The sequence below is a fragment of the Scomber japonicus genome, chromosome 9, assembly GCF_027409825.1.
Source record: "Scomber japonicus isolate fScoJap1 chromosome 9, fScoJap1.pri, whole genome shotgun sequence".
NCBI lineage: Eukaryota > Metazoa > Chordata > Actinopteri > Scombriformes > Scombridae > Scomber > Scomber japonicus.
In genome coordinates this window covers 22,945,969-22,969,411 of record NC_070586.1, presented here as the reverse complement: position 1 = coordinate 22,969,411, position 23,443 = coordinate 22,945,969, and the positions used below count along the sequence as shown (strand labels likewise).

Genomic DNA, 23,443 nt, shown 5'->3' with positions numbered 1-23,443 from the left:
GGTGTGTGGTTGAATTATTCTGGGTTGTGCGGATTTCATAAACCAATCATCATTGTCAAGGGTGAGTTACTGGGGAAATTTTCTGGCTAACAAAACTGTGTCTAACCAGTCATGTAAAAACTCTAAAAAGGGATAATAGAAAGAAATGCCAGCCAAATATATTCAGCTTGTTATAATGTAAGACCAAGAGTACCAACACATTCTCACATTTATTTCTCAATTTCAAAATTTGCTTGAATGATGAATTGATTATTGAAATATTTGCCAGTAAAATGTATGTTGATTAATCTACTAATTGTGGCAGATCTTGTTTATATGCTACATCAGCATATATTGAATTTTGGTTTAAATGTGGGCAGGAACAACTAAGTTCGAAATGAATAATCTAATGCAACAATTTGAAATAATGATGCTTAGATTAGCTGATGATTCAAATAAGAAATTGTAGCGGAAATTGAAAGCTTGTGGGTGTTGTTTTGTCAGCAGTGACGTCATCCATAGCCAAAATTTTATCTATTTGTCTCAGTGGGCTACGTGACTCACACTGAGACTATGTGTGACCTGCTGTGACCTTTCTGTAAATGTAGTATGAACATGCATGTTTACCCCAAAAAAATGAACCCTGCACTCAAATGTCTGGGCAGCCAGGCCTAATCCAGCGCCAGTCCCCATTTGTAAGCCCACTGCTACAGTATGATTGACAGAGGTTGTCATAGTTACAGGGGCTTCAAGCTGGTCCCTATTGAGGTTTGAGGTTTAGGGAGGGGAGGATGTGTTGGTGTTGATTCAGATCAGTTTCAACCCTTCATCCCCTACACTCTGTCCCTCAATCACACCCCCCATCCCCCTACCCCCTGCTACCCACACATGCTTTCCCTCCATCCACCCATCACCTGCCACCCCAAGGGTGTAATGCAGGCAGGCTCATTGGAGAGGAACGGGTTAAAGAGGGAGGCTGGGCTGTTTTCTGTCTCTCTGTCTCCCCCTCTTTCCATGTGTGTGTGTGTGTTGAGGTTAAATACTCTCTTTGTGGTGTGTGTGAGGCTGTATGTCAGGAGGGAAGGGGAGGTGGGGTGGGGGGGGGGAGCAGATGGACAGCCTCTCTGCTCTCTGTTGTATTGTGTCCACATCTACTCTCTCCTTCTTTCTGTCTTTATCTTTTATCTGTCCCTCTCTCTCCTCTTTATCCCGCAGTCTTTTTCTCCCCTCATGTCTTCCTCTTTTCACTCACTCTTTTCCACCACTCTTTTCTCCCTCTTCCTCCCTTCTTTTCACCCTCTGTTGTCTTGTAGCAGATGGCAGTGTGGGGCAGCAGCAGCAACAGAGCAGAAGCCAGAGTGTGACCAGGAGATGGGGAGAGGAGAAGGGGGTTGTGGAAAGAGGAGGAGGAGGAGAAAGGAGGTGGGGGTCAGGCATATGGAGAGCCTGGTTAAGGGGCCCCCTCAGAGGGAGTGTGTATGTGCGTGTGGTAGTGTGGTGAATAGATGAGGGCTGGGGGGGTACAATAGATGCCCATTAAGATAGAGATTTGACTCTAATAGACAGAGAAGGGGAGAGACAGACAGATAGATAAGTAGACAAACATGTAGACTGGCAGAAAGAAAGAAATGGAAATGCTGTTTGGCTTTTTTGGGGAGGAGGGTTTGTGTGGCCATTTTATCTTTTGTAGCGGCAAAGGGTATCTGAGGGGTCAAAACTGCAAAAAAAAACTCTTCTCTTCTCCTCTCCTCCTCTCTTCTCCTCTCCTCTCCTCTCCTCTCCTCTCCTCTCTTCTCCTCATGTTGAAAGATAGACAATTCATGTGGGAAAACCATGGAAAATACAGGTTATGTAAAAGGCTGAAACTGACTGATTCATAGAATGAGTCATAAAATATGGCTAGGAAGTATTGGTAAAAGTATGGATTATTATTGCATAAAACATGCTACTCTAGAGTGTGCAGGAGTCGTAAAAGTGGAGTAGAAGAGAAGAGAAAAAGATGCAATTTCCCAGCCTTAAAGGGAATCTCGTCCTCCTATCATCTTCATAGCAGGCATCCATAACCAGGGGGGTCAGTCAGCAGGCATGTTGTGTCAGGGGACAGACCCACACACGCACATAAATGGGATATGATGGTCTTCCCTTCTCTGTCTCCAGCTGACATCACACACATGCTGAACGTCCTCTCACACACAGCTCTTTGTCCGAGCACACTGTGTGTGTTTGTAAGATGAATGTGTGTGTTCTAACGGATTGGATCCTGGGTCAACCACGGCATCACTCTTCCAGACACACATGCACCCACACACACACACACACACACACACACACACACACACACACACACACACACACAGAGTTATCAATCCAATGCCTACACATGGGGGAGCATACACTAGCTAAAATGCATACACTCTCTTTTCCTCTTCTTCTCTTCTTTCTCTCTCTCTCTGTCACACACACACACACACACACACACACATTCAGACAAAGACACACACTCACAAATCATGTTGAGCGGTGATTGCAGTTAGAGAGAGTGTTTTCCTGGTTATCTGTCCAGTTCTCTGGACGTGCCAAATGTGGCTCTTAATCCATTTCACTATCTGTGGGGAGAGATAAGCCAGAGCTTTTCCAGGAGTCCAGGCCAGTCTGTGTGTTGTTGTTGTTGTTGTATGTGTGTATGTGTGTGTGTGTATGTGTGTATTAGTGGGTGTATACGAAATCCTGACGCTAGACACACACTTATCTTGTCTTGACAGCCCCTCTGCTTGGTGGTCCCCCTGGCTGTGTGTGTGTGTGCGTGTGTGTTGCTGCTTGGTGGTCTCCCAGCAGTGTTTGGGATTATTATGTGTTAGTCAAGTGCATTCACAAGGAAATTAATGCTGCCACAGTTGCCACGCCAAGTGTGTGTGCATGCAGTGTGTGCACATGCGTGTGTGTGAAATGGTTAGCCTTTTGATGTGAGCTTTTTTATCCCAGGCTGAGATGGCAGTTGGTGACCTGAGGGACTTGATGAGCTCATAAAATAGGAGCATGTGTGTGTGTGTGTGTGTGTGTGTGTGTGTGTGTGTGTGTGTGTGTGTGTGTGTGTGTGTGAAGCTTTACCCATGGAGAGCAATCCTTGACTGATTTATGAATGTATATGAATATTAAATGATCACCTCTAATGTGGCCTGACCATTCTGTCACATTAGATTTTTTGTAGTGTCTGTCATTGTAGTGAAAATAACCAGGTTTTATTTTGGTGTGTTGGTCCTCAGTGTGCAGTCTGTGAGAGTGAGAGCTGGGAATGCTTTAAGGGGCGTTTCCCAGTGGTTGATGGGGGATGGGATGTGTGTATGTGTGTATGTGTGTGTGTGTGTGTGTGTGTGTGTGTGTGTGTGCATCTGTGCATGTGTGCGTGCATGCTGGGGAGGGGTGAGTGATTTAGCACCGCTGAAACACCAGCTGTCCATCTGTGTCTGACCCCCATACACACCCTGTACACACTTGAAACACACACCGACACCCAAACTTACACACACACACACACACACACACACACACACACACACACATATACACACACATATACACACATACACACGTACACACGTACACACATACACACACATCTCCTAGCATCTAACCTCTGATCTGCTTTTTGAGTATCTCTCAAAACTGAGGAAAGTCCAGACAAAATGCAGTTTGTGTATCTGTCTTACACTTCCACAAACACAAAACAACATGTACACAGTATACATCACACTAAGACTGCTCCTCAATCAGCTCTGCAGTAGCTCTGGTGCTGTAGTGTATCCACAATGAATGACTCTGCAAGGTCACTCCTAGTGAGCACACACACATGCACACACCCAGACACACACAATCACACAAAGGAACGCTAGAGGCTAGCAGAAGAAGAGATGAACTTTGACCCTGCCGGACATTCAAAAGTTGAAGTGATAGCTGGACTCCACAGTTGTGTAAGCCTCAGTATCTGTGTGTGTGTGTGTGTGTGTGTGTGTGTGTGTGTGTGTGTGTGTGTGTGTGTGTGTGTCTGTGTGTGTGTGTGTGTGCTGTATTGTTTGTTTGTGTGAGTGGGTCAGGGTTGAGACAACTGGAGTCTGGCCTTTGCTTTCTTGCCCTAAGGGCTGGATTTGGTGTGTGTGCATGCGTGCGTGCGTGTGTTTGTGCTGACCATTTGGTTGGAACTGTGGCTAATTTCTCAATCAGACACACACATACCATCTTCTCAATCCGTTCCTATAAGGTTAAGCCCTTTTCATTTGCTATTGTGTCCAGTCCCAGCGGGTTGCTGTTCCTCTTCAGGCAGATGTGGGGCAGGAAGATTTTTAGGATGCCTAACAGCTGATAACCATTTTCGTGCCAAAATGTAGACCTACTCATTGTTAAAATTTATATGAAACATTATGAATGGAGTGTTGAAAAAACAGCGTCAAGTCACATGAAGTCAACTATAATAAAGACTACAAAAGGGAAAGGAAAAGGAAAGTGGTCATGGTTTTGATATACCAACATCAATCTAATTGTCAACTTCATAAAAGATGTATACAGGCCTGAATATGTTTTTTTGACCGCGGTAGACTGTGATTCACATAACTGTGAGATTATCTGGAGGGGAGCCATGTTTGATGTCCTCTGCGGTCACGGATGATGTTGAGTCACAGCATCATGTGTTCCTGGTGGCTGCTATGTTGGTATGGCTCTATCATGCCTCTGCGTCTGTGGTTTGTCAGTGTGTGTGTATGTGCGTGCATGTATGTATATGTGTGTGTGTGTGTGTGTGTGTGTATATGTGTGTGTGTGTGTGTGTGTGTGTGTGTGTGTGTGTGTGTGTGTGTACATGAGGAGGAGAGCATTCTGTGGTTTTGAGATGAGGTCCAGCAGGGATAGAGGGTAGATGGTCAGGGCAGGGAGGGGAGCAGAGGGGAAATGGGAGTTAAAGAGAAGGAGAATCAGGCGTAGTATTGACTTTCACTGTGTCTCACTTGAAGCGTAAGTGTGTTTGTCAGTGAAATCTGATGGGGGCCATCAGCTGTCTGGGACCCGCCTGTCAGGAGGGGTGTGTGTGTGTGTGTGTGTGTGTGTGTTTGGGAGAGAGAGAGAGAGAGAGAGAGAGGACAGTGGAGAAGTCGTGTTGTGTTCAACACTTAGGCAAAACCAATACCATAATATTTTTTACATGAAAGTGAAATGGCTTCAAGTGCTAAGATAGTCTGAGTGTTATTTGTTTAATACTGTAAAATTTGTGTCATATTTTGGGTCATTTTGGCTGATTGAATAACAAATCTTAAAGTGTAGTTGCGGTCAACAGTTCTGGTGTTTTATGAGCAGGTTTATAGACATATTATGGCTATTTGAATTTACTTTGCTTTTTGCTGTCAGTTCACAAAATCTATTGGCCTAACACTGATTTGAAAACATACAGTACATAATGCAGAACATGATAACAATATATGGTTTATAACAATTCTAATTCTGGCAACATACAAATTATTATAAAACTGGGAAGGGATTTCCAAATATTGTAATATCCACTGTGTGTTGTTCTGCCTGGTTCTCTGCTGTATTTGATGTCATTGTAGCAGGCTTTGTAAAGTAATCTGTCTGTAGTTCTGCTGTTTATTTATGCTTGTTGCCTATTAAGTACGAATTCGGACATGAATTAATGATATAAATCTGTCTGTCTGTCCTTCTGTCTGTGTGTCTGTCCCTTGGGGCGGCTCAGACTAAACAAACAGCTGTGTTTATGAAGCAGGGAAGAGCCACGAGGGTCTTCTGTTTAGTGGTCCATTTCAACACACACACACATGCACACATGCACACACAAATACACACTCCCAAATGCCCTGTGCTCCTCATCTTTTACCTGCCCTGCTCTGTTACATTTTTGCCCCCTTGTGTTTTCTGCCCTGAGCCGTCTCTCTCGCTCTCTCCCTTGGCCCCCTCTGCTCAGTGCAATGCTCAGTCGCTCTCAGACCGAGAGGAATGCCACTCCGTGTGACCTCTCACCTACAACAAGGAGGGGTGCCGTTTTAGACGAGGGAGCGAGGGGGCAGCTGCAGTCATGTGCCCATGCCTGGAAGGAAACACACATACACACATACACACACACACACACACACACACACACAGTCCTAGGTTGTTAGCAAAAATGCACACACACTCAAATTCTTGCATAGTTGTGTATGCACCTATGCAGCTGTAGATGTGGTGCACTGCTTCTCCCGCTTCTCTTTGTGACTGTCTGAGAAAGTGTAGGATGCTGCTTTGGTCTCGGTGTGAGTATCTGTGTGTATGTCAGTTTGTGTGTGTCAGTGTGTGTTTGTGAACGCGCGAGTGGAGTGCAGCCTCGCACAAAGGCGTTATTGTTGGGGTGAGGGGGCCTGAGGGGAGGCGGGTAGTCTGATTGGTTAAGACTATTGTGTCTCACTTTGCCCATTCTCCCTGTCACTGAGGATGTCATTACAGTGGTTCTCTAACTTTCTCTCACTCCCTCTTGCAAGCTGGGGATCATCTGAGGACTTGAGATACTCACAGAAATATGTAGACTAAGCAATGAAAGTGTTCCTTTACAAGCTGTAAGCTTGAAGTGCGCACACTAAAGTCATTATCCAAGACATTATCGAGTATAATTCTTTTATCAGCAGCTGTTTTCAAGCATCACTTGCTGCAAAACAATTTGTTCCAGTTGTGCTGCAGCTAACAATTATTTTCCATTTTTTGTTTATCTGTTGATTGTCATTAGTTGTTCAATCTATGAAATGTCAGAAAATAATGAAAATGGAAAATGCCCATCACAGTTTAATCAGCAAGGGAACATGGGAAAGATTTGATATTTATATGCAGTATGATAGAACATTAGATGTCCTCAATCTGTTTCTCAAACATCTAAACAAACACATACACAATGTGGTAATGTTGTGTTGCATATAGCATCACGAACTACACAGCGACGCATTATTTTTGGATAAGTAATCAGTGAGTGGGGCTTCGATGTTTCAGACTGCTGTTTGCCAGAGAGGAAGTGTTTAATCTCAACGCAGCTTCTGTCTTGAATTACCCATCATTCTACACAGGAAGTCATCCCTTAGGATTTAGAGCAGCTCATTGGCTGTTAATTGTTTCCTGTTGTATAGATTGGGTCATATGGTGTACAGAGTACGGTGAACAACACGTTCCTTTGGTTTTATACTGTGTGTTGCGCACGTGTGTATAGATGTGTAATTTACTTACTGCATTTTGTATATTCATGAAGTACCCTGACTGCAACAGGCTTGGGGGTGGCAGTCTCTAAGCATGTGTATATTTTCTTTGTGCTGACTGAAATGCATAATGCTGTCACTGGTTGTTAGTCTGCAACCATGAAAGGAAAACGATTGGTACATAATCACTGCGTAATAATCACTATGAAAAACTCTAATGTGGTTCTTAGTGCCATTCACAAGCAGGACACACATTTGCCTGCACACACACACAGCATTAATGCTAATAGCGGGGATTAGATGTATACTTTGTGTAGCATGTAAATGTGTCTGTCATTATTGAGCAAGAGAAAACCTCCAGTTGGGCAGTAATAACATGCTTCGGTTCAGCCAATCACAGGCTTTTGTTCAGATTGAGTCATCTACGTCCTGAGCGTGTCTGAAGAGAGTGTGACAAGGAGACTCTTGGGTGTTTCGCTGCTATCTTTAGGAGCACTCCAATCTGAAGGATTACTGCTGTAGACGTAGGAGGGAACATTTTACTTTAGACCTACTGCTGTGCATTAAATCTGGCCACTGCTTTACTGTTAACTAAAGGACAAATGTATTAGATCGAAGGCTTCATCATGCCTGGCAGGGAAGGTGTACAATATGTAGAAAAGAAAATGTTGCTAAAAGAATGAATTTTTGGCCCAAATAACCAAGTGCTTTTTATGCGAAATCTTGGCTGTGTGCTGAACGCATAGTTGTAGAACTGCAGCAGTGGAAGTTTTGAATGGAGCCCAATTTCCAAACTTTCCCACCCAGCTTTCCCAGAAGACGATTTGGCTGGCACAGATGCCACCAGATCTGAGATAGTAAAGTATTGGCTCAGGCAGCACACGCTGAGTGAAAACAGACATAAAGATACACACACACACACACACACACACACACAAAATTTTAGGCAGTGGGCCTGATCCCAGTGATCCTCAAACTGTCCCACCTTGACAGCCCCTCCCCTTTCCTCCCCCTTCTCCTCCCTCTTTTCTCTCCCCTGCTGTGGGTCTCCTCAGGCGCATGAATGGAAGTCTTTATTCCCAGGAGAACTGGTGGGAAGAACGAGAGAACGTGAAACAGGGATGGGGGGGGGGGGGGGGGGGGGGGGGGGGGGTAGGTGGGGTGGCAGTGAGGGGGGGGGGGGTCTGTGAGAGTGGCCACAAGATCAACACAGTGCTACAGCTCCTCTTTTCTCCTCCATCGCTTTTCCCTCCTTTTCTCTGCACACACCCCCTCCTCCCCCCTCTTCCCTCTTCTTCTACCCCGTTTTAAGTGCTGTGGACACAAAGCCGTGTTAGTATTCATGGTGTTTGTTTGCAGAGGAGCTGTGTGTGTGTGTGTGTGAGTGTGTGTGTGGTGTGTGTGTGTGTGTGTGTGTGTGTGTGTGTGCAGAGCTGTCAGAAACACAGATCACAGGGAAGCAGCGCTCTGAATGGAGCTGGAGAGAAGCGGACATGGAAGGGGGGTGGGGGGCTGGGAGAGGAGGTGGTGGTAGTTCCCACAGGGGGAGAATGGTCAGCTCCAGAAAAGAGAAAAGAGGAAGAAAAGGAGGGATGAGATGAGGAGGAGGCGGGTGGCGTGTGTGTGTGTGTGTGTGTGGGGGGGGGGGGTGCACCAGGCCACAGGGGCAGGGGGAGACAGTATGGTGTCAAAGCCAAAGAGAGTGTGTGTGACAAGGAGAGAGAGAGAGAGAAAGAGAGAGGATCATATCAATCATAATGTTTCAGAGGGAACTAGTTGTAATCGGTTCCAGGCACCTCACTCCTTGTTTTTCTGCTGGTCCTCCTCCTCCCTCCCTCTCTGCTGCTCTCATTCTTTCAGTAGCCCCCCCACCCCACCCCCCCCCCCCACCCCTCACCCACCCACCCTCCCCATTTCTCCCTCTCTCTCTTTCTGTGCCTCTCTCGCTCTCTCTCTTTCTCTTTGTGTGTCTGTCTGGACAGCTGCCCAGTTCCATACACAGGGAAAAATGAAACACTCTAACCACCGGGCGTGCTGCCAAATAAAAGGCTGCGAAAAACTATTTGAAGGGCAGCGTGTTTGTGTGTGTCTGTGTGTGTGTTTGTCTGTGTCTGTGTGTGTGTGTATGTGTGTGCCTGTGTGTGCCTATGTGTATGTGCGCGTACATGCATGGAGTTTGTGTATATGTTTGCCGGTGTATATGTGTGTATATGTGTGCTAGGTTGTGAGATTTGGGTGTGCCTGTTTAGGGTGTTCTTTCCCAGTATAATGGTGCAGCCAGAGTGCTCTGTGTGTGAGGGAATAGTTCCACTCGGAGGTTCAGTTTATTCAACAGTGGAAAACGAGAGGCTGCAGGAGAGGAAAGGACAGGAGGGGCCATCACATACCTCCCTTCACGTCAAACTGGAGGAGAAAGGAGTACAACCCTCTACATCCAGATTGCTGTTTTACCACAGCCTGCCGAATGTGAATGTTACATTCAGAAAAAACACATATTTGTCGGTAAATATATGCTGACTCATTTGCAAAGTGCCTTTCAGTTGGGTGATTGCAGCACTTAGTCACATATTATCCATGACCTCCTTCACTGTGCTCTGACCTTATCTGATGGTTACATCACCAGTGGAAAGGAATGTGTGTAGCTCCATATCTGCCAGCATTCGAGTGTTGGAGAGCCTTTGTGTGGCTGACTGAGTCCAATCCATGTTGTTACAGTGCCGACCCAGAGGAGGACATCCTAGAAATAGTTGTTGACCTAGCCATGGAGTACGACCCTTAACCCCTGAACACAGCCCAGAGAGCCTTGAGGGAGTCTGCCCTGTAATGCTAGATCAGATGAAATGGGTTGAGGACTAAAAATGCTTTAGGTCTGTCTGTCTCATATCTCCTTATCTATATTTGATCAGAGGGGACTTGTAGAAGACAGACAGTGTGAAAAGGTTGAAACCTCATAGCTCTTGTGCTTGTGGTTTGCTACAGGGTCAGAGTCCATGCCAGTGCTAATTTCCTGACCGCTGCCCCCTGCTGTAGGCCAGCAGTAGCACATGGGAACCGCAATCCTTATTCAAACAGCAAGACAGGATAAGGGCATTATATGTACAACAGAGAAATATCTGAATCAGTTCATCTAGAGCTGCAACAATTAGTCAATCAATGGGCAGAAAATTCATTGCCAGCTCTTTTGATAATTAATTACTAATCTTGAGTCATGTTTAAAGAAGAAAATCTAAATTTTATTAATCCTGCTTTTTCAGTGACTATATTCTTTTTTATTTAGTTTATCAATGATACTACATTGTAAGTTGTGTACCGTTGATTGGGACAAAACAATACATTTAGGTTGTTTGAAACAGTGATCAACATATCTCATCATTTTCTAACATTTAATACACCAAACAACTAATCGAAAATATAATTGACTTATTAATTGATAATGATAATAATTATGAGCAGAAGCAGTCCTAAATTAATTTGCCAAGTACAGCAATGTGCTTCTGTGGAATTAGCACAGCCGTCCAGAGACTACTGGACCTATCGTGGGCAATGTAAAAGAATTCAATAGAGAAATGTGTGCACAGTATAGTTATCATATGAAAACTTGCCATATAGTATAAGTGACTGAGGGTGACCTAGAGTGAAAAGGCAAGGGTAAAAATGGCATGTTTTCACCCTGTGTTGACAACAACAACTATGGCAGTCCTTTTATTCATATGACCACTATTTACATTCATGTGTGTGAATATCAGACATTGAGTATGTTTTCACTGGAATAGCTTCATGGATTGTTTGAGGCATAGAGGAGGAGGAGAGGGTGGTAGAGGGGAGGAAACTAAGAACAAAAAGCTGAACTGGTGCCAATAACCCAACCTCAACCGGAAAGGGGGGGTGGGGGGGGGGTCCTTTTTTCCTTTTTTTCTCCTTCATTTTTCTTCTCTTTATTTTGTCTCACTAGTAGTAGGGAAGGTGTCCATGCCTCCTCTCTTTATTATCTGTCTGTGGTTACTCTGTGGTTAGTGGGGAGGATACATTTTGTATGTGTGCATGTTTATGTTTATGTCAGTCTCAGTCAAACCACCTCCATCTCTCTGTCTGTCTCTCTTTCTGTGCCCTCCTTTAACCTGAAGCAGCAGGTAGTCTAGGACAGGTTAAATGGGAAAGCATGTGTGTATCAGGTGACTGTCAACTTATCCCTCTGTGGACTCCCAGTATCTCTTCTCCAGTGTCACTGTGCACACTCACACACATACACAGAATTACACTTACACACATACATCTCAGAATTAAAAGGATACCATAGCGTTGTGTTCAATAGATAAATGAGTAGATGAATAAGAGTGTGCATGTACATACTGTATAAGCGCATGCACTTTTTGGCATTGTTAATCATTTACTCTTCTCAGTGTTTGCGTGTTTGTGCGAGTGTGTGTTTTCATCCATGCACTGAGTGCTGTGTTACTCAGTGTTCACGTGTGTGCTTGTGTGACCAATAAACAGCCTCTGCAGCCAGTGTGGAAGGACAAAATGAGTGTCACTGCCTGACTATTGATGGGAGAGCAGGAAGAGAAAGAGGAGAGTAAAAGCTTGATGGAGAAGGGGTAGAGGAAATAGAAAGTGGCTAAAGACAGGAAGGCAGGAGTGGACATTGGCAGGGTAAAAGACTAGATAAGGCACTTATTTCAATAAGTACACTGTGATGACTACATGATATATTCAATGTGTGTGTGTGTGTGTGTGTGTGTGTGTGTGTTTGTGTGTGTGTGTGTGAGAGTGTGTGTGTAAGTGTGTGTATATTTATTTAAGGAGCAGTAGCAAATCATCTGTCAATGCTGATTCAACTTAAGTAAAACTGTTGCCCTGGCTGTACACCTTAAAAGTGTTGATAACTGTTAAACTTAGAAACATCATGTGCTTTCATGTATTAGAGAAGCATTCAGTAAAGCTTTTAAAATGTGTGTATCAATTGTATGCATGGTGAGAGTGTTAGTGTGTGTATGTGCTTGTGTGCCTGTATGTACATGCTGAGAGGCAGGCCTGTGGTTAAGTTACATCTCCCTGTAGCACAGCAGAGCAGTGTCTTGTTGCGTCATACTGAGTCTGTTAATAACAGGCTAAACCACAAAGGCCATCCGCTGCTCTATTTCTCATATTCCAGCAGACAATGATTATGCGGCAGTGATACATTAAGAAAGCTACTGGTGACAATACAGTATATGAAGCTTTCGTATATTTAGTGTTTACATGGACAAATGTAACCTCTGAACTGAGTGAGGGTTGACATCAGACATGTGGCCATTCACTGGAAAAAAGTAGCACATTTTGTAAGCAGGTGAGTGGTTAACAGTTTGACAGTGTAAGTCACAGTTATGAACAGTACAGTGGAGTTGTCAAGAAAGTAACATAGAGTTAATAAATCTGGATCTGGCAATGTATACTACAAGTGTAGTCAGGGACACAGCTGAGCTAGGCTACTGTGTTTAATACTGTGTGCAGTCAGACACCCCCACCTTCTTCCCTCCAGCTCTCACAGCATGCAACATCCTTGCCACAGGAATTTAATTGCTCTGTAAACAAGCCTTTTGTTTTGTTGCACACTGTTTGCTCATGCACACAAGATGTATTAAAAGCCTCAGTCCTGCCGTGAAAGGAGAAGAATGTCATATCAGAGCACAACAAATCACTGATTTGATATTTGCTGAGAAAAAGAAACTGTTTGTGAACTGAATGGTTTGCTTCATAAGCATTATCTCTATGTAGGCTGATGTTACAAAGGTAGGAAATAGAGCAGGCACAGTTTTATGATCACATTATCATTATCAAATCATTTGTCTATCCCTTCAGCTAAATAAAGCTGCCTTGTGATTACAGTATGAATGTAGTAACCATCATTGTTTCTTTTCTCTGTCATCCACAGACATACGAGCGCCAATTCAGAATGCCTGAACAAAGAGAGGGAGGCCTGCTGCAACTACTGGGAGATCACACTCCGCCCAAACACCAGCTTCGCAGCTCCCTCCTTCCTACACACCCACACTCTCACATACAGCAAACACAGCACACACTCACGCAACAATTCCAACACATTCATGCACACCAACACCAAATCAATCCAGACTGGATCACGTCGACAGCACCTTCTGCATCTCCAGCCAATCCTGCAGATTCTGAGCCAGCCAGAGAACTGGCAGGAACTGGTAGAAGCTCTTTGCTCGATCCAACCCCACTTTTCTCACGAACAGTGACACAAAGCCCCTCACCTCAAAGGTCCCTGACTCCAGACCTGCAGCTGCCAGTAGTTACTGATGCCAGTATTCTCAACCTGACCTCTCTCAGCAGGTATGCTTCATTTTTCCATGTGGTGGATCTTATGATTACATGATCACCAGACCAGAAATGCACAAAGTACTGGGGGAAAGTCGATGCAGTGTTGTTTTGCAGCAATACTCTATATTGTAATGACAGTGATTACATTTTTTTATTTGACAATGCCATTTGCTACAATAATAAAAAATGATAGCACAATATCTTAAAAAAGAATAATGGAATCAGGGCTCAAATGTGATGTGATAATATGATAGCATCATATTATGGGAGTGATACCCAGCCTTGAGTATGGTGACACACAAACATTGTAAATGTTCTGGTACTAATTTTATTGTATTTGTGAAATAAAAAATATATTTTCTCTTCTCATTCCACTCATCATTATTCCTCTGTGTACACATCTCTCTAGGGGAAGGGGTTTGCAAGAGGTCAGTGAACAGCTCTTTGGGAACATCAAGAGGAAGTACGGCAGGAAGGACTCCCAGAGGATGCTCTGTAATCCTCACAGTGCTGATACACCATGGGGAAGACCGCCAGAGAAAGGATCGGAGAGCCCTACTAATTCAGAGGAGAGGCAGAAGTACAGGCAAGAAGAGACAGCTGAGCGATTCCATGAAGAAAGAGAGGAAAGGAAAAAAGAGGAAAGAGAGCGAGCAATTCCTGGGAGGAGAGGAGATGAAGAGGACAGAGGGATTCCCATGCTGACAGACGAAGGGAAAGGAAGAAAGAGGCGGAGGAGGCCCTCTTTTGACGAGTCATTTTCTGTAGAGGAGCAATCACAGCAACGGCAAGACTCTGACACTACAGAGAAGCACCAGCCAGGGCCCCCAGAACCCAAAGTAGCACATAAAATGGAGACTCACAAAAATGATTCTAGACTCACAAGTCAGGCTGATGTCAGTGGAGAGAGGACAGATAAAGGCGATAAACGGGAAAAGGGTGAGAGGGCTGACAGGGCAGAAAGAGGAGAGACAGTTTCAAGTGGACCTGACCCAGAGTTAGCTTTGAGCATAAATAGAATGAAAAAGAACCCAGTGGGTCGTCCTAAGATCAGCGCAGACACCCTAAAACACAGAGAGCCTACTAATAACCACATCAACAAACCCATTCTTACAGCAAATCCCAGACTACCTAGCCCAAACCCCAGCCCCAGCCCCAGGGGTAGCGTCAGTCCTAGCCTAAGCCCTAAACCCAGGGCTAATCTTAGCCCCAGTCCTAGTCCTAGACCCAGGATGACCCTAAGTCCTAGCCCCAGCCACAGCACCAGCTCCACAGCCAGCTCGAGACCAAGCAAGGCCAAGGACAGATGGTCCTACCTAAAAGCAAAAAGCCACGCAAGCCTCACGTCACCCCAGAGGGACAACCGAGGTAGCCCATTGGCCTTAGCTGATCCACCTTCAGCCTTCCCCATCACCCCTTCTAGCCCTCTCTACACCAACACTGACAGCCTGACTGTCCACACACCCATTAAGAGGAAACGAGGACGCCCCAAGAAACAGCCCCTCCTCACAGTGGAGACCATCCACGAGGGCACCTCCACCTCACCCCCAAGCCCACTTGCACAGGACAACTCTGCAGGGCTAAACCGCAGGAGAAAGACACACACACTAAATACATTAGCGCAAATGGCCTCCACGACCCCCAGCGCCAATTCTAATAGTCTGAAACTAAAACGTGGCAGGGGCCATTCCAGACCAGTGAACAAGATGAAGCTCGGGAAAATGCAGAGCATCCTAAATGAGATCCTTTCAGGTTCCAGTCAGAACGGCACTCTGGCTCTGAAGTCATCTTCTGCCCCTGTTACCTCAGCTATGAGTGCTATGGCTTCTACTATTGAGGCACGGCTGGGAAAACAGATAAATGTCAGCAAGAGAGGAACCATCTACATTGGTAAGAAGAGAGGACGCAAACCCAGAGCAGAAACCCAAGGCTCCAACCCCCCAAAAGCCACTAGGGACAAACCCTCCCTATCTGTGTCCTCATCTAGTCTCTATGAGAGCCCTGTAGTGCCTTCCACCACCTCTTCTCCCAGCTCCAGTGCTCCATCCCTAAGAGCCAGCCACTCTGATGCCACTATGCCCAGTCTGCAGCCCATCTCAGCCCTGCCCTCCAAGCCAATAGGCAGGGGATTCCTCTCTGGAGGATGGAAACTGTCTCCTCCACGCCTTCTGGCTAATTCACCCTCCCACCTGTCAGAGGGGGCATCAGTGAAGGAGGTGACCCTGTCCCCCATCAGCGAGTCCCACAGTGAAGAGACTATTCCCAGTGACAGCGGGATTGGGACAGACAACAACAGCACCTCAGATCAAACTGAGAAGGGCCCTGCCTCTCGACGCAGGTGCAGTACATTGAAGCTTATGTTTTTTATACTTGAGACTGCATTAAGGTTAAAATTTTATAAATGCATTAAAGTTATGGTTTTTGATCTTATAGTATTTCATGTTGTGTTTATACAGGTACTCATTTGATCTGTGTGGGTTTGAGGCTGCGGAGGCAGCCGCACTGGAAGCATCCGGCAGGGGCAACAGAGCACGATGTGAACGGCAAGTAACTGCTGTGGACAACTTCCTGTCACAGCAGGAGAAGAAGCAAAAACATCATCGGCGGAAGAGGAAGTGCCTACAGACCCGGGATCATCTTCACTTTCTGTCTGAACTGGAAGAGGTTAGACCTATCTTTGACCAAGTTTTGTAATATGCAACTGTGTATTGTATGATGTATTTTCCTAAATGTTTCCCCTTTTCAACCTTCTTGCAGGTTGTGCTAAAGCTCCAGCAGCTACGAGTGTCTCACAGACGATACACCTGCTACCCTCAACACCCATATCCCTCCATTTTCCGCCTCAACTTCCATCATTACTACCCTGTTACCTATGACTCCTATCCCTGTGACTCCGGATCGTACCTCCGCAGGAGTGCTGATCTGAAGGCTAAGAGGAGACGTGGCCGTCCAGCCAAAGCCAGCGAGCCAATCACATCCAAGCTGCCTTTTGTTCAAGGATATGGTTATCCGCTGGCAGGGGGAAATTACTATGCAGCACCGTACGCCATGCCTTACGCACCTCCTCTGAGTCTGGGCTACTTTCCTCCAGCTCCCCAATTCTACCTTCCCCACCACTCACTAGGACCTGCACCTCCATCTCCCTTTATGAGGCCTGCTGTCCCCCCTCCTAAAGCTTTCCACTCCAGTGGACACTCAAAGTTCCAGCCAGGGGCCAAGCTCCGCAGCGGCAGTGGCCCACTTCAGGTGCCCTCTGTAAGAGGCGAGGGCTTGGGATCCCTGGGCAGTGGAAGTGCAGGTGGTCTTGGAGGGGTTCGCCTCCATAAGAGGAAGCATAAGCACAAACATAAGCACAAGGACGAACCCCTACTTTCACCACGAGACCGGCATGAGTTGGGTGGGCTCTTCAGTGGAGCTAAGACCAATGCACGCCTCAGCATGCTGAGTGACAGGAGGGACTTAGCCAGTCAGGGCCCTTCAAAGCCTCTGGAGAAGCAGAGGGGCAGTGGTAGAGGCTCAAGCCTGGGATCCAGCTTAGGGATGTTTGAATTGGACCAACTGTCCACACACTCTCTTGCTGACAACCAGTTCCACTCCCGTCAGACTGGACAGCCAATAAATAGCCTCATGAGCAGCTACAGTAGCCAATCGCAGCGGTCAGAGTCAGCATCTGTCCTCTTTTTGGGGTCACAGGAGGACGAGTGTGGTGGAAGGAGCAGGAAGACAAGGCTCCCTGTGTTTGGAGATCAGGGCTTAATGTCATTCCAAACTGCCAGGCAGGAGCCAGGACAGATGAACGAGTGCTCGAGTCCCTCCCTCTCTGGTAAGAACCACTTACATTAGGATTACCTGTTCATTTTTAAACTACACTGTGTATTTACACTAGAGGGCACTCCCCTTTTGCCATGATCAGAAACCATGATGGGGCCACAGCGGGAATGGCTTTCCTTTTGACAGGGGCGGCATGGTAAAACGCATAGCTTACTTTGATGATGTGTTGGAGGTTTGAGGTTATCCAAAGCTGCAATAACAGCCCATTTCTCGCTTGTCTTCATCTTAGCAGTTCACTTTTGGCTACACTTTCTGTGGCTACCTCTCAATAAAAGCCGTCCATGATTTACCTGGGGAAAGCTTCTAATATGAAGTGCTTAGGAAGGATGTGTTCAGCTGAAAGTAAGGGTAGCTTAACATAGTATTGGACCACATTACAGATTCAATTGATAGGCAAAGGAGAGATCATAAATCAGGGAGACTCCTATCTGTTAGATTAAAGTAGGAGCAGGGATACAGATGTGAAGAAACTACATCTGACAGTGACTCCTAAAGTTGACAGTGTTTTTAAAATTCTGCTTTCGTTTCAGTCAGCTGTGTGACCACAGATTTAGCCAATGAGATACGTGTGATGTTGGCATCATCAAATGATGTTGTGCTACATCAAAACAGTGGAAAAAATGACATGTATAGTTGAAAGCATTACAAGCCAGTTATGTATAATCGTAACCTGCCAAGGTTGCACAACATAGCTAAATTGGGACCATGTTGCAAAAATAATGTCCAATCTATTATTTGGTTCCTTTGAGGTAACAAACTTGTTATTTTCTGGTATAGAGACTTAATCACATATAGTTAGAGCTAATAGGGTTCACCCATTTTAAATGCAGATGCTAGCATACTCTTCAAGGTGTTTCCTATTTATAAACATCATATGTACAGCAATATCAGGACTTCAAGCAGACAAAGAGGCAGAGTAGCCCAAATTTCTCACTACCAAACTAATGTGTATTTTGGTACATTCTGTATTCTGCTGTCTTAGAGCACATCTGGCTGGGGATAGAGAGAACGTAATGCATGGATGGAGACGACTATAATTCACCAATCTCTCCTTCCTCCCCTCCCTCCCTCCCTTCCTCCTCTCCTGCCAATGCCTTTGCCAGAGATATATTATTCACACAGTGTGATTTATTTTCTACAGACACGCCGTAAAAGGCCCTTGCCTGTGTTAAAAGAGCTGGCTGGCAGCCAGGGGTTTAATGACTGGGGCCTAGTCCAGTGGCGGGGAGGAGAAGCCAGGGGCTCAGTTAGAATACACCCCCACCCCAGGGGATCCAGGACGGATGACTCATATACACACTACCCCCCCACCCCCCCCCAGCCCAACCCTGCACACTCCCCCCTTGTCCATATTATCCCTCCAGACTCTTTCATGTCCTTACCTTTTTCTCTTGTACTGCTTTTGCGGCTCTTGCCCTTACTTTCCTCCTCTCCCTGTCTCCCACAATCCCCACCATACTCATACTTCCCCTTGTTCCTCCACCTCTTCCTACCCTCCCCCTTCTATCTCTCTTTCCTTCTTCCCTTTCTCTTTTTGCTTTTTCCCTTGTCTCCCCTCCCCCTCGTTCCCCATTACCCTCTCTTTTCCCTATTCCCTCTGCCCCTCCTCTACCATGACTTACTGCTTCACTTCACAGCTTTAGCCCAATTAAAATACAAGCGTGTGTGCATATATGCGTGCCACACAACCATACATGTACGCATACACATATAGATATAGATCCACTCTGATACACACACACACACACACACAACACACACACACATACATCCAACCACAAGCAGATACAGATGTAAAATTCATGTAAGTCTTGTGAGTTTATAAGTCATTTCTTCATATAACTAATATGTTATGATTGTAACAGTTTTATTTTTCGTATGCATGTGTGTGTGATTATCTGTGCACGCATGTGTGTTTGCCTTCACTAATCAGTAGGTCTCACTGCAGCTGACAACAATCTCTCATATGCATATTTGCATAAAAGCAGGTCATCTTCCACTGACTTAATGAGAATAATTTCCTTTGAGTCACACGACGAGTCACACGACACGTTCAAACACATGCATGCACGTTCATGCAGAGAAATGCTCACTTTCACAAAATAACAGATATCAAAGGTCACTTTATCTCATCTGAAACCTGGTCGCAGCCACTGCAGGGGTAGTGGATAAGTGAGCATGTATCTCTGTGTAGTAGTGACTTCCTACTCCACAGAGAAACAGGTCCTCAGTGCTATACGGCCCCTCACACTGCTGAAGGTCACCGATTTTATGTTCCGTGTATGCAGCTCATAAATTTCTGCTACTTTGTAGTGTGTGTTTGTGTGTGTGTGTGTGTGTTTGTGTGTGTGAACAGAGCTGAGCGTGTGCACTCTTCTGTGTAGCTCATAAACTACTGATACTTAGTGCTTTCTGCATTAGACTAATTTCACTGTCTGCCCTGAATTCTTGAGCAACAATACAATGTAATGTTCCTCTGAGTTTTAAATTGAGGGTGGTCAGGCCTCTTCCCTTCCTCTTAGTTCATTACCAAACCCCTCACACTGGAGCTCTAGCCTCCTAAACTCTTAATGTGTCATTTAACATTCCCTTTTTGGTTTCTTTAGTGAAACAGTGTCATATATAGATATATTCTGTATTTGCTCGATGCAACACTTAAATAAGATGAAACATGCCTTTTTAACCCTCTTAGATCACATCTGCTGGTCATATTGTGCCCTTATTTAACAATATTTGCAAAAGAAATCCAAAGAAAATCAATTAATTCCTTTAAACAAAAAATGTTGTATACTTGCATAGGCTTGAATGTTCCAATATCATTACATCCACCCATCAATCAATCTTCAACTTTTAGCTTCACAGAGCTAAGACTTGTTATGACACACCCACTTTTCAATTTTCAAATCAATTTCCTCCCAACGTTATATCCTGTCTGTCTATCCTGTTTCTGTTCTGAAATACATCACAATTTGGAAGTTAGATACTCTTGAAATGCTGTTTCATCTGAACTTTAGTTGAATTATTGGTGTAAAGCTTTAATACAGGGGTGAAATATTTAAACCTAAGATAGTAAATACAAATAATCTCAATGTTTTGTGCATCACTTTTCACACATTTCCATGTAAGCCAGCCCACCATACTTAGTGTACTCAATTTAAGACTATTTCTGGTTAAACGCATTCATCACTGTTAAAACCTGCTACACTGTATCAGCAGGATTCTGGAGGAAAAGCAGGAAGGAGATGGTAAAAGAATCCAGGAATAGCAGTAAAAGCTCAAGAAAAGAGACCGAGCATGTTGTGTGCACACTGCTTGGGGACTGGTGGCTGATTGTGCTTTTCCTCCATTTTGGCTGTGGCTCAGTCTGAGCCCCGGGAACAGTGCCCAGACAGAGAGGAGGAGGGGAGCTAAGAAATGGGACAGAGATGGGAAACAAAAAGAATGACAGAAACCAACCAAGACCAGGAAGCGGTTTCTGAAATAGAGAAGGAAATGAAATGGTGCAGTGTTACCAGTTTAATTGAAAATTAGAGAGTAGCATATTGCCACCCATGAAGGGTAGAGTGGAAAAGAGAATGAGAGTGATGGGTAAAGGGGGAAAGAGAGACGATAGAACAGTGTGTAAAGGGCACACTGCCCAGTTCACCAGAGTGAAGGAAACAATATGGCTCCAGTTTCTTGTGCTCAGCCATTCTGAACTGCTGAATTCATTGTTTGTGCATGTTGGGTGTGTGTGCCTTTGCATTTGTGTCAGTGTGAGACTGTGCGTGTGGATAAATGTGTTGATAAGTGTGTTTGCATTTGTGTGTTTGTGTATGGTTTTCTGGCAGCCTGTGCTCCAGATGCACAGGGTTGTTATTGTGTAGCGACATATTAAATGGTTGAAGGAGACATTTCTGTGGGTTTCCTGCTAGCAGAATGGGATCTCCTCCTCTCCCCTCTCCTCTCTGCTCTCTAGTAGACAATTACAGGATAGGATCTGCTCTCCTGGCTCAGCTGGGCTTTGAAAGGCCTACATGAATATGTCAAAATTAGCAGGAAGCTCTTGAAGTAAAAAAAAATCTCTTCATGAGCTAAATTGGTGTAATGTCTTTCCCGGCCTTTCCAAGGCTGCTCATTTTGTGCGACACACTAGCATAAAAACTCTTTACTCTTTATAGACCTTGCTCTGCTATCTATTTACCTCAGTCTTTTTTACTTTCTCCTCTCCCAGGTGTTCCTGGTAAGCGGAGGTATAAGCGACGAGAGGTGGAACAGATCCAGAAGGATGTGAGGAGGATGCATTCTTTGAACTTTGAGCATGTGCAGAAGATCCTCCGTGCCAAGCGCCTGCAGCGACAAGCCAAAACAGGAAACAATGTCATCAAAAGAAGGCCTGGACGGCCCCGAAAACAACCCCTAGAAGAATCGGAGCTGGTCAATAGGAGGGAGGAATCCCGGGCTGATGCTCGGGGTTTGGACATGTTGGCCAGTAGGAGAGGTGATGGGAGGACTCTGGGGATGCCTGTTCTGGAGAGGTGTGATGACCTGCCAGGTAGGCAGAGCCTCAGGCCAAGTTTGACCCCCGAACCTCTGGAGTTCTCCAATCACGATTCCATCTCAGCAACAATTGAGACCGTGGTACATCAAGCACGGTCTGTGCTGCCACTGGCCAAAGGAGCGAAACGCAGAGGCAGGGGCCAGAGCAGGGACGAGTTATGGGCTCCCTCTAGTCAATAGACCTGCAGAAGAGAGCAACTCTGTAAACGAATGGAAAGCGGTTTAAGGAGTCAGTGCTCTTTCAAGCCTATCAGATGTAGTGCCCTTAATTCTGGCACTCCTCGGTGCACTTTGACTTGTTTCTCCTCTCGGATTTGTTGTGAGGACTATAGTGGGTCAGCAGAGGAGCAGGAGGAGGGAACACTTCCAGTGCCATCCCTCTGTTTGCTAAACCCAACCAGACATGAGCCTTTCTAGGATTCGTTGGACCTTCATTTAATATGGCACTATATGGTACTATTTGATACTGAATCTGATGCTATAAAATGTGTGGTACTTAAGATAGTGTAGAATATTATGTGATTCTTTATGTATCTGATACAGTGATGTGTATGGTACTTTATGATACTGTATCTGAATGTGGCTTCAGCCATATATTTACCAGCAAGGGGAGAGGGAATGGTTAATATAAAACTGTGCAGCTCTGCTTATTTTTGCCTTTCTGAGGAAGCTTGTCAAAGACATGTGGGATAATACAGCAGTAATTAAGCCACCTTACCCTAGTACTTAACCCTGTTTTTGCTCTCACCCTCATATACCTTCCTTGTTTTCTTCCTTTTCTCTGAGGAGTAACTGATTCTTCCTGGATGCTCCTCACCCCTGGTCCCACTCCCTGCTCGACACTCAACCCAATCTTTAGCTCTAACTCTGTTGCCTGCTGCTCACCTCCCTCCCCCTTTGTCTTCTCATCTACTCCCTATCATGTTTTACATCTCCATTGCTTGTGCTCCTTCAACCTATCCCCCCGTCTCCATTTATTTCTCCCTCCCTGCTCAGGCGTGTCCTGGGCAGTGACATAAAGGCAATATGGTGGATGAGACTGTCCCAGACTGTACATAGAAACAAAGTCCACTGTTGCCTGCCTTGTACAATGGGAAACCAGCTCATAGACATGTACTGGCATACAGTATATTGAATAGAATTGTTGTACCATAGACAATGAAAGTTGTGTATTGTTTTATAACCAAAAACAGACATGGGTGCGACTCAAGACAAGTTTGTTTTCAGACAGAAAGAACCACATGTATTCATTCATACACTCATTATTGTGTTTATATCCAGGGGGCATTGCATACAGGAGGAATATCAGGTGTGTTTTTGGTAAACCTTAAAATTGGTTTAATGCACTATGAAAAACCATACACTTGCATCAATCAAATGCAGCACTTACATGCTTGTTCCAGCCTTATGTTTTGGCCTTCAATGGTGTGGATATCCATTCCAGAGAGCATGCATTATTTTTAATCAATTTGTATATGCAGGCTGCGCAGCCAAAAGCGTCAAACCGAGGCCCCGAGTCTGAATTGATCGGACAGTTCAGCAGAAGAGGGCTCACAGTCAGT

At 45.2% G+C, this 23,443-nt stretch overlaps 1 protein-coding gene across 1 annotated transcript in view; it reads left to right on the top strand.

Annotated features, from left to right (window-relative positions):
• setbp1 (SET binding protein 1) overlaps positions 1-23,237 on the top strand; it is a 31,263-nt gene extending 8,026 nt beyond the window's left edge. Inside the window, exons 3-7 of the mRNA XM_053326033.1 lie at positions 13,102-13,523; positions 13,921-15,849; positions 15,968-16,175; positions 16,269-17,334; positions 21,556-23,237. Coding sequence (XP_053182008.1) covers positions 13,102-13,523; positions 13,921-15,849; positions 15,968-16,175; positions 16,269-17,334; positions 21,556-22,061 — 4,131 coding nt within the window. The 3' untranslated portion in view covers positions 22,062-23,237. The remainder of the gene's footprint in view (positions 1-13,101; positions 13,524-13,920; positions 15,850-15,967; positions 16,176-16,268; positions 17,335-21,555) is intronic.
• Positions 23,238-23,443: the final 206 nt, after the last annotated feature.